Genomic DNA, 9,275 nt, shown 5'->3' with positions numbered 1-9,275 from the left:
CGGCGCGGGCGCACAGAGCGCCGGGCCCCGCACTCGGTCAAAGGGAGGAGAGGAAACCGGAAGAGCCCGTGCGCCCCGGGCCGCTCCCGACTCCGGACTAAGCGCGCCGCCGGCGCTGACTCAGGGGCACGGGGGGCGGGGGCCGTGCCGCCCGACCGGCTCCCGGGACGCTCGGGCCGCCGCAGGGTGCGGGAACCGGGCCGCGCGGGGCGCACCGCCTCGCCCGGCGGCCGCGCACCGACGCCGCGAGGCCCGGCCCGCCCGCAACCGCGGCGCCGCCCCCGCTGCCCCTGCCCCGGCCGCCGCCCGGCGATGGCGGCGGCGGCACGGATGGGCCTCGGGAGCACGGCCTCCCTCCCTCGCCCGCCTGGCGCTCCCGTTCGCCCCGGCCGCAGCCATTTTGGAGCGAGCGCAGACAAAGAGAGAGTCGCCGCCGCGGCCCCCAGCGGGCACGGGCCGCGACCCCGCCCGCCGCGGCCCGGTCGGCCTCCCGCCCGCAGCCCGGGCCCGCCCGCACCCCCGCGGCCCGCCGGCTCCCCGCCGCCCGCTCCCCAGCCGCGCCCCGGCCGCCCGCCCGCGCCCCGGCCTCTGCCGCTCGCAGCCATTGGCCGCACCTTTTAAGCGCGCGCCGCGGCCAATGGGGAGGCACCGGGCGGCCGGGCGGGGGGCGCCGCGGCCAATGGCGGCGCGCCGGGCGGCGGGCGGGGGCGGGCGCGCCGCCGCGCCTGCGCACCGGCCCGCCACCGCCCTCCCCCACCCCACCCCCACCCCCCCGCCGGCCGCCCCCCGCCCGCCCGGCCGCCGCCCCCGCCCCGCAGGCGCGCGCCGCCCCCCGCCCGCGCCCGCCCGCCCGCTCGCCCGCCCGCCCGCCCGCCCGCGCGGAGCCTCCTCCCCGCCCAGCGCCGGCGAGCGGCGGCGGCGGCGGGCCGAGGAGGAAAGATGGCGGCGGGCTCGGATCTGCTGGACGAGGTCTTCTTCAACAGCGAGGTGGACGAGAAAGTGGTGAGCGACCTGGTGGGCTCGCTCGAGTCGCAGCTGGCGGCCAGCGCGGCCCACCACCACCACCTCGCGCCCCGCGCGCCCGAGGCGCGGGCCGCGGCCGCCGGCGCGCTCGGGAACCATGTCGGAGCCGGAGCGGCCGTGCCGGCCGAGGGCGCGCCCGCAGCGGCGCCGGAGCCGCCCCCCGCAGGTAGAGCGCGGCGCGGCCTGAGCGCGGGCGGGCGCCGGCCGGGCCCGCGTCCTCACCGCGCCGCCCCGTGTGTCCCCGCAGGGCCCGCCGCGAAGCTGAGCGCACTCGAGGCCGGCGCGGGCGCGGGGGCCGGGCCCGGGACCGGGGCCTGCGCGCCGGGGGCCGCGGCCGCGCCCGCCGCCCAGCCCGCCGCCCGCAACGGCCCGCCCGGCGGCCCCGGCGCCGCGCAAACTTTGAATGGGAGCGCCGCGCTGGGGACCTCGCTCCGCGCCGCCGCCGCACCTGCTGTCAGCCTGCTCCACAACGGGCCCGCGCCCCCCGCGCCGCCGCCCAAGCCCGCCGCCGCCGCCGCCACTGTCATCCAGACGCCGCCCTTCCTCGGCGCCCCCGCCGCGCCCGCGCCCCGCGCCCCCTCGCCGCCCGCGCCCCCCGCGCCCGCCGCGCCCCCCGCGGCCCCCGCCGCCGCCGCCGCCCCGCCGCCGCCGCCGCCGCCGCCCGCCGCCGCCAGCCTGGCCCGGCCGCCCGGCCCCCCGGCCGGAGCCCCGGCGGCCGCGCAGAACGGGGGCAGCGCCGCGCCCGCGCCCGCCCTCGCGCCCGCCCCGGCCCCCGCGCCCGCCCCGGCCCCGGCCCCCGCGCCCGCTCCGGCCCCCGCGCCCGCGCCCGCCCCGCCGCCCGCCGCCAACAGTCAGCCCGGGCCCGCCGCCGCCGCCGCCGCCGCGCCCGCGCAGGTGGCCAAGGCCGACTCGCCCAAGACGGCGGTGCAGCCGGCGCCCGCGCCGCCGCAGGCCCTGGCGGCCAGCTGCCCGGCCGGCGCGGGGGCCGGCATGATCCTCGGGCAAGGGGCGCTGCCCGCCGCCGCCGCCGCTGGACTGCCGCCGCCGCCGCCGCCGGCCCCCGGCACCCCCACCGGGCTGCCCAAGGGCTCGGCCAGCGCGGGGCCCCAGAGCCTGCCCAGGACGCCGTCGGCCACCAGCGGCGGGATCCGGGCCACGCTGACGCCCACGGTCCTCGCCCCCCGCCTGCCGCAGCCGCCTCAGAACCCGACCAACATCCAGAACTTCCAGCTGCCCCCAGGTGAGTGGCCGCGTCGGGCGGGCCTGGCCGCCCCCGCCGGGCGTCCAGGAAGTTGTGGGGCTGGCAGGGCGCTGAGGTCACGGGTCTCCGCGGGCCTGCCGCGAGGGAGCCGGGGCGCTCCCCGGCCGGGTGCGCGAGAGTGTGTGCGAGTGTGAGTGCGCGCGCGCCCGTGGGGGGGCCGTGGCCGCGGGGGCCCCTGTCCTCGGGCAGCGCTGGCCTTCAGCTCGCTCTCCGCACTGCAAAGTTTCTGGGCTCCCCCAGTGCAGCAGCTCCTTTCCTGGCCATTTGTGCCCCTGCCCGCCCCTCCCCTCCCTTCTCCCCTCCCCTCCTCTCCTCTCCTTTCTCCTCCCCTCCCCCTCCCCCTCCTCCCTCGGCGGAGAGCCGCGGCGGCCGGCCTCCAGGGGCACAGCTTGCTGGGTTGTATAGCCCGCGTCCATGCTTCTCTCTGTCTGGTGCTCCGCCTCCTGGTTTTTGGGGCCAGTGGTGTCATGGCCCGTGTCCTCACTGAACTTTGCCGCTCCTCTGTTACCTTGGGCTGTGATGGAGGACTGGGCACCCCGCCTCCCCTCCCCGCCCCCCTGGTGAGGTCAGGCGGAGCAGTGACACTCCTTGTGGCCGGGCAGGTCGGTGTGGAAAGCTTCCGCTTCCCTGCTCACACCAGGATGGCAGAGATCCCAGGTGAGCCCTGGAGGGATCCTGGGGCACACACCCTTCCTGGTCCCCGTCCTTGCCTCCGCGCTGTGCCACCCGCTTCCTGCGGCCCCTGTGGGCCGCAGTACAGTGTTGGGTGAAAGGGTGGGTGCCCGGGTGCCGGGCTTTGTGCCCTCCAGGGAAATCAGCGGACCTCTCTGGGGTACCGGTGGGGCCTGGTGGCGTGCAGCCGTGTGGTCACAGCCTGGGCACGCTCTCGGTCTCCCGTGTCAGCTGGACGGTTGGTTAGGGTTCTTCAGGTCTGACGGCCCACGGCCCCCCACAGCATCCCGGGTCATGCTGCTTTGTTTGGGGATTCCCAAACAGAGAGACGCTTCGGCAAGCCAAGCCGGGGCGCCCGAGTCCTCTTCCTCCCTCCCGCCTCCGCTGCCGGCACTGCCACCGCGGAGTTTCCGAGCGCTCCTCCCTCACGGGCTAGCGATCTGGTGATCTGAACGGGTGGCAGGGGCTTGGGAGCAGCGCTGCCCATGGCCCCAGGGATGCCCGGAGCAGAGCCGCTGGTCACCTCGACCGAATGCCCGTGTCTTTGGAAGGAGAGGTCTCCTTGTCAGGGCGTGTGAGGCCCAGCCGGGTGGCAGCGCTGGCCCGGGAGGTTCTGATGGGGGCGGGGGCGGGGAAAGCCGGAGCCCAGCCTGCCTTCTGGGGGTGCTTGTGGGGGTTGCCGCGCTCTGAGGGAGAAAGGGGTCGTCAGAGAAGTTGCCGGCCAGGTGCTGAGATGCCCCTTAGGATGCATTTGTTTTGTTTTTTAGGTTGTCATGGTGTTTTTTTGAAGGTTCTGTATCGCTTCTTATGTGTATCTCGTTCGTTCAGTGGAGAATATGGCTCATCTGTAGTAACCTTAGGGAAAGGGAATTCGTGGTTGTAGTGTATGATGGAAAATGTCAAGATACTCTTTATCTGTAAAAACGCCTTTTGGGTGGTCCCGCACGGTTCCGCACTTGCCTTACTCAGAGGAAAGACCGTTTCTGTGCTGTACTTTTGCTTTGTTATTTAAAACTGGTGTGAGCTCCTCAGTAGCTGGAGAGGTGGGCGCCTGGCCTGGCTTGGCCCGACTTCCCAGGGCCTGTGCGATGCCTGCAGGGGTGGCGGGTTGGGGTTGGCTGGATCCCCTGGGTCTGAGCCTTTGAGTGGGTGAAGCCCCCTTCTTATTTCTGCCAGGGGCGGGGGAGGAAGCTGTGGTTGGAAAGGGGCATCTCTGCCATCTTTGTCGTGGGTGACCCTGGACTCACTTTCGTCTTCTGTTCTCATGTCACCGTTAGAGATGTCTTTGTGTGACCAGCAGACAACTCCTTGAAAAAAACTGTAAACCTACCGACTCTTTGCAGGAGTTGTCACGAGTGTTTGTGTTAAGTCCCCCGTACTTAAGAGCGGAGAGCAGCCCATGTTGACATTGGGGTGACGGATGTCCTCTAGAACGGAAAAGATTTGTATCCATGTCTTCGTGGTCCCCACCCCCCGATCTCCAGTGATGGGAACTCTGATCAGTTACCGCACCTCATTTTTATAACAGCAGAAGCAAAAAGAAAAAGTAAAAAGTTTGACCCCGAGACAAAGTTCTTTTTTAGGTAGTATAATTCTGAAAACCGAAGGGACAGAACACAAATACTCTCGTTATATGCTTGGTCAGGAAATACTAGGTTTTTCTACGTCATGTTTCCTCCTCATTGAAATCTTTCATCAGAAACACGAAGAAAGAGCAGGTGAGTGGCTTACAGAAGTAACTGCCCTTGGCCAATAGCGTGTTCTCGTTACAACCCAGAGACACAAACACTTGGGAAGGGCTTAGGGGCAAGCAGGGCAGCGCGGGCCGCCCCGAGGTGTCCACTGGGCTCACGGACTGCTGGCGGGTGGAGTGTGTGTGGAAGAGGCTTGCCCCTCCGTGCCTCCCCTCCCTGCAGGTCGCAGCTCCAGGTGGGGGCAGGTGGGACTGAGGTCTCACCGGGGCCTGACTTGATGTCAGCCCTGGGCCTGCCTTCTCCGCTCTCACGGCACACGATGAGCCCGTGTGGACTTTGGTTTTAGCAACTTCCATCTTGATATTCTTCGTCAGGACAGTTTTGTGAAGAAGCGATGATGTTGCTGTCATTAATTTGGTCGTTTGAAGGTACCAGAGTCTAAATTTTATCCACTGTGGTAATGGCAGGAACGGAGAAGAGATTGTCGCTGCAAAGGCAGTTGTCCCAAGAACTCTGGAAAGCACTAGTTTCATACAGCTCAGAAGTCATAACATCGAAGTAATATTATGATTATCGTTGAACGAAGAAAAAAAGTGACATGACACCAAAATGAGCATGTGCATAAATGGTTTTCAGAGATCTTTTCAGATGGATGCTACGTTACGGTTGCTCCTTCCTGGGGGTGCTCTCTTGGCCTGGCACGCGAACATCTGCAGCGGACGTCCGTTTGTCCTGCTTCTGCAGAGAACGCTCTCGTGTCACTCTGAGCTTTGGCTGGAGAGTAGGTTCTCCTCCTAGGACAGAGCACCGTTTCCTCACCGTCGATGCCTTGGCCTGGGCCCGTGGGCTTGCCTTTCACTTCAGATGACCACTCTCGGCGCTCCTCCGCCTGCTCGGAAGGACAGGTGGCCAGGGCGTTGGTTCCCACCCACGGCGAGGGCAGGTGTCTGTTGGTAGGGAGGGGCGGAGCCAGTGGTGGCCGACTGTGCTGTTTGGGCCGGGCCGGGTTCTAGGAGGGCTGACCCGGAGCCGGACGGTGGAAGGTGAAGAGCCCAGCGCTGAAGGTCCGGGCCACTCTTGCCGGCCAGCGCTGTGGCATGAGGGATGTTTGAATGTTTAGATTTTGTTGCTTGACGGCACTGCAGCCTTCTTTCTTTGGAGCCTCGGTGGTCCAGCTAGAAAGCCGGGCTGACGGGTTTGTGAAGCGGATCTGACGGGGATGGATGGGACACGTGGCTGTCACGTCGTGTTCACGGCGCGTGCGCTGTCCCAGTTACGGGACTTTTTCTCTGGGCTTTGAGCATCATGTTGCTGTAGATGTCGTGAAGTGTGAGGACAGCTTTACTCTCACCAGAACTGTCCCGGCCTTAGACACACTCTCGGTCACCAGGGCGTCTGGTGCCGTGGCTGACCCTGGTTATGTGAGTGAGAAAGTTGCCGAGGTGGTCACAGGAGGGTCACAGATCCTGGAGACATGTTCCGCAGCTGTGGGGCAACGTAGGCCAAAGGCCTTAGAGTTTTCCTTCTTACATACCTGGGTAACAGTGACAATTGTAAAGAAAAAAGAAAAATGGCTCTTGGGGAGCTGTACCCAGCCAGCCCTGGGCCGCTCCGCTTGGCGTGGGGCAGAGGTAGCTTCCCTGAGTGTTTGCTCCAGCCCTGCGGGCTCGGGGGACCGGCCGTCCTTCCTCACCCTCTCTCTGGGCTTTGCCCAGGACTGTCCCCATCGTCGTAAGGGTGGACAGAGCTGTCGTGGCGGCTGGTGGTGGCATGGTGTTTCAGGCACATGTGGGTGTCTTTTGGAGCTCATCTGTCGGCAGTAACCAGGAAAGGGGTCCCTTACCCTCCCTGGGTGTCCGTCCTCTCTTGCTGTGACTGTACTTGGGTGCAGTGCGCGCTGTGTGCTTATAGCAGAATTGCTGGAGTTTGAAAAGTCGAGGACTTTCCATGTTTGCCACGTGAGAGGTAGGTCCGTGCTTGCTAGGGCCGCGTAGGGAGTTGTTTAGGAACGTGGTGTGTTTGCTTCCTGGGTGGTGGATGATTGTGAACCCCGGGGGCAGAGGGCCCGGCCCCCGGACTGTTCTGTTGCCTCTGGGCCATGGTGGTTGAGTGCCCGGCTCTAGTTGTGCCGTGCTCAGAGCTGGGCAGCACAGGACTGACCCGATTCAGACCCTGCCCTAGAAGGGAAGCAGCGCGGTGGGACAGAGCAGGGGCACACACGTGTCTGTTTCCTTGAAATCCAGACAAAGGTCGTTCCTTGGATGCTTCCAAAGCCCGGTTCGGCATATAAACGTGAGCTTTCCTCCTTTTAAATGATGCGTTTGAAGAAAGCTTCTTTATAAATAGCTAGTCGTCTGTGAGTTGATCGAGACGTAATTAGCAACCGTTTTTGAAAATCCTGCAGCAGAGATGGAAACGGACTCTGGAGAAACTTGCCTTAGGTGTAGGGAATTTGTGAAGTTCTGAAAAGCACTTTCCCTTCTCCCGTTGACCGTGAGGTTTCTTGGTTGTCCCGGGAAAGAGTGACCACTGAGGGCTCTCACCCCCGAGACTTCTTACTCCATCAGGCCTGTGTAGTAAGAGCAGCGGAGGAGAGAGGGACGCTTTGCAGCAGGAGCCCCTGCCCTGGCTGCTGTGCCCCGCCGGGGAGGGACCGTAGTTTCCCGCTGGGCCTGAGGCTGCTGTTGGGTAGGGGGCTTGGTGAGCCACAGACACGGGGCTTCGGTGCTGTCCGCCCGCGGTCAGTGCTTTGTAACACCCCGCGTACTCGATCAGGTTCTGTGGACTTGTGTTTGCGCCCTGGGAACTTTCTGCGTCTGTGGTCTGGCCGTGGACACCTGTGATGACCATTTGTGATTCCTACATAGCCTTCCCATCTGTGCTGAGGGCTACAACCTGCAGAACACAAAGAGATACAAAGATTATCCAGCTTATGCCCCTCCTTCAATTTGAAAAGTGCGTGGACACCCATTCCTTGTCTGGCTGTCCTCTGTGGCAGCCTGTCTGGTGGCGCCCCTGCGTGTGGGTGGATGGAGCCCCTCCCAGTGCGGGTGTGCGAGCCAGGTGTGCACGGGGCCTGGAGCCTCAGAGCCCCTCTGCCCCTCCACTGGCCTTCGAAGTGGAGTTGGGCTTTCCTTCTTCGACCTGGAAGTTGGAGTCTAGTGGGACCTCCATGCGTCTGTCAGTCCATCTGTCCCTGTGGCCGTGGGGAGGGGGCAGGAGGAGGGATGGGAGCACTCCCATCTCATGAGGAGGACGAGATCCGGTAGCAGGGACGTCCTCCCTGACGGTGGGGAACTTGCATCCTAGAGGGCATATTTCGAAACGTTTTTCAGCTCCAGAGGTTGGGGAGATCCTTAAACCGTTCTTTATGACCGTGTTGAATTGGATGTCAGATTTAAGAACTGAGGAGCAGAGTGGTAGGAAGGTTCTGTAGCTCTGCGGGGACTCGTTTCGGTGGCGAGTGGTCTGAGTGGACGTTGAGTTCAGAGCGGGACACGAGGGGCCAGGACAGCGAAGGCCTCCTCCTCTGGCTGTGCGTGGCCTGCCAGGCCTGTGTCCTGTGGACAGAGTGGCAGGTGTTGGCCTGGACACTCCACAGAGCACAGAAAGGCCTTGTGGGGTCAGCCGATGGGACCCAGAGCTTCGGGGAAGGAGCAAGGTACTGGGGGGTGGCGTGGCCATACCGTGTGGACGGTCTTGTGTTACCATTAGGGCTGAATGGGGAGGGAAGGCAGCTTTTCCGCTCTTAAGCTCTGTGCCGGGGTGCGTGCGAGGAGAGCTTCCCGAGGAATTGTCACGCCTTTCACCCAGGAGCTTTGTCTGGGCGGTTTTTAATACCATCCTTACGTAGACAGAGGCTTCGGGTTAGTGAACACAGCGGTAACCGGCCCGGCCTGCTGGGCTCCGAGTTTCATCCTGTAGGAGCTCCGAGCCTCGCCGGGGCGGCGTCCCCGCGGCCCCACGTCGGGGGAGAGCAAGGAAGGCGCTCTGCACTGATGTTTTAGTGGAGCTACAAAGTGTTAGAAAAGTATTAGTCACTTGAAAGTGGCTTCTTTTTCCACCCTTTTTCTTCTGATTTAAAGTTAGTTTTATTCATTATGGGAAGTTTGAGAAGAAAATAAAACCACGAAGAAGGGAATCAAGTCACTCGTGATCGCTCGTTGCTCCGGGCCACGTCCTGCCAGCCTGTGTTTGCTGCCGAGGGACTTCCGACTTGCACGAACTCAGATGCTCGGGGTCCGTCTGTGCGGCGAGCGCCCTGCCCCTGGTGGTCTTTGAAGCGCCCCTCTTCGCCCGCTCCCCGTCAGGGCAGGCCGAGGCTTCCCCGCAGGCTCCTGCGCTGGGCTGCTGGGACTTGCGTCCCCTTGTCTGTTGTAAATGACCCTCAGGTGAGTGTCTTTGTGCGCAGCTCTGCGTGCGTCTGGGGGGTTGAGCATTTCAAGTCTTTGATACAAATTGCCTTCTTGAGGGCTCAACCACGGACGCTTTTTAAAACCATGGTTTTTAGATCCGCGGCCAAAATAGGATTTTTTAGAAACTGATTTGATTCTGAAGTTTCCTTGGAAGGTGGTATCTGGTTTTAAGGTGTATTTCTTCGACTAAGTGAGCTTAAACCTTTCCCC

At 64.4% G+C, this 9,275-nt stretch overlaps 1 protein-coding gene across 2 annotated transcripts in view; it reads left to right on the top strand.

Annotated features, from left to right (window-relative positions):
* Positions 1-856: 856 nt before the first annotated feature.
* The window catches only part of TAF4 (TATA-box binding protein associated factor 4), a 64,896-nt gene continuing 56,477 nt past the window's right edge, over positions 857-9,275 (top strand). The window contains exons 1-2 of one of the 2 annotated variants that reach the window (XM_082746382.1): positions 858-1,189; positions 1,271-2,263. In XM_082746382.1, coding sequence (XP_082602508.1) covers positions 940-1,189; positions 1,271-2,263 — 1,243 coding nt within the window. In that variant the 5' untranslated portion in view covers positions 858-939. Of the gene's footprint in view, positions 2,264-9,275 lie in introns of both variants that reach the window. The other variant, XM_082746381.1, reaches the window with a different exon arrangement.

The sequence above is a fragment of the Mustela nivalis genome, assembly GCF_964662115.1.
Source record: "Mustela nivalis genome assembly, chromosome: 8".
Lineage (NCBI taxonomy): Eukaryota > Metazoa > Chordata > Mammalia > Carnivora > Mustelidae > Mustela > Mustela nivalis.
This window is presented reverse-complemented; position numbering and strand designations above follow the sequence as displayed.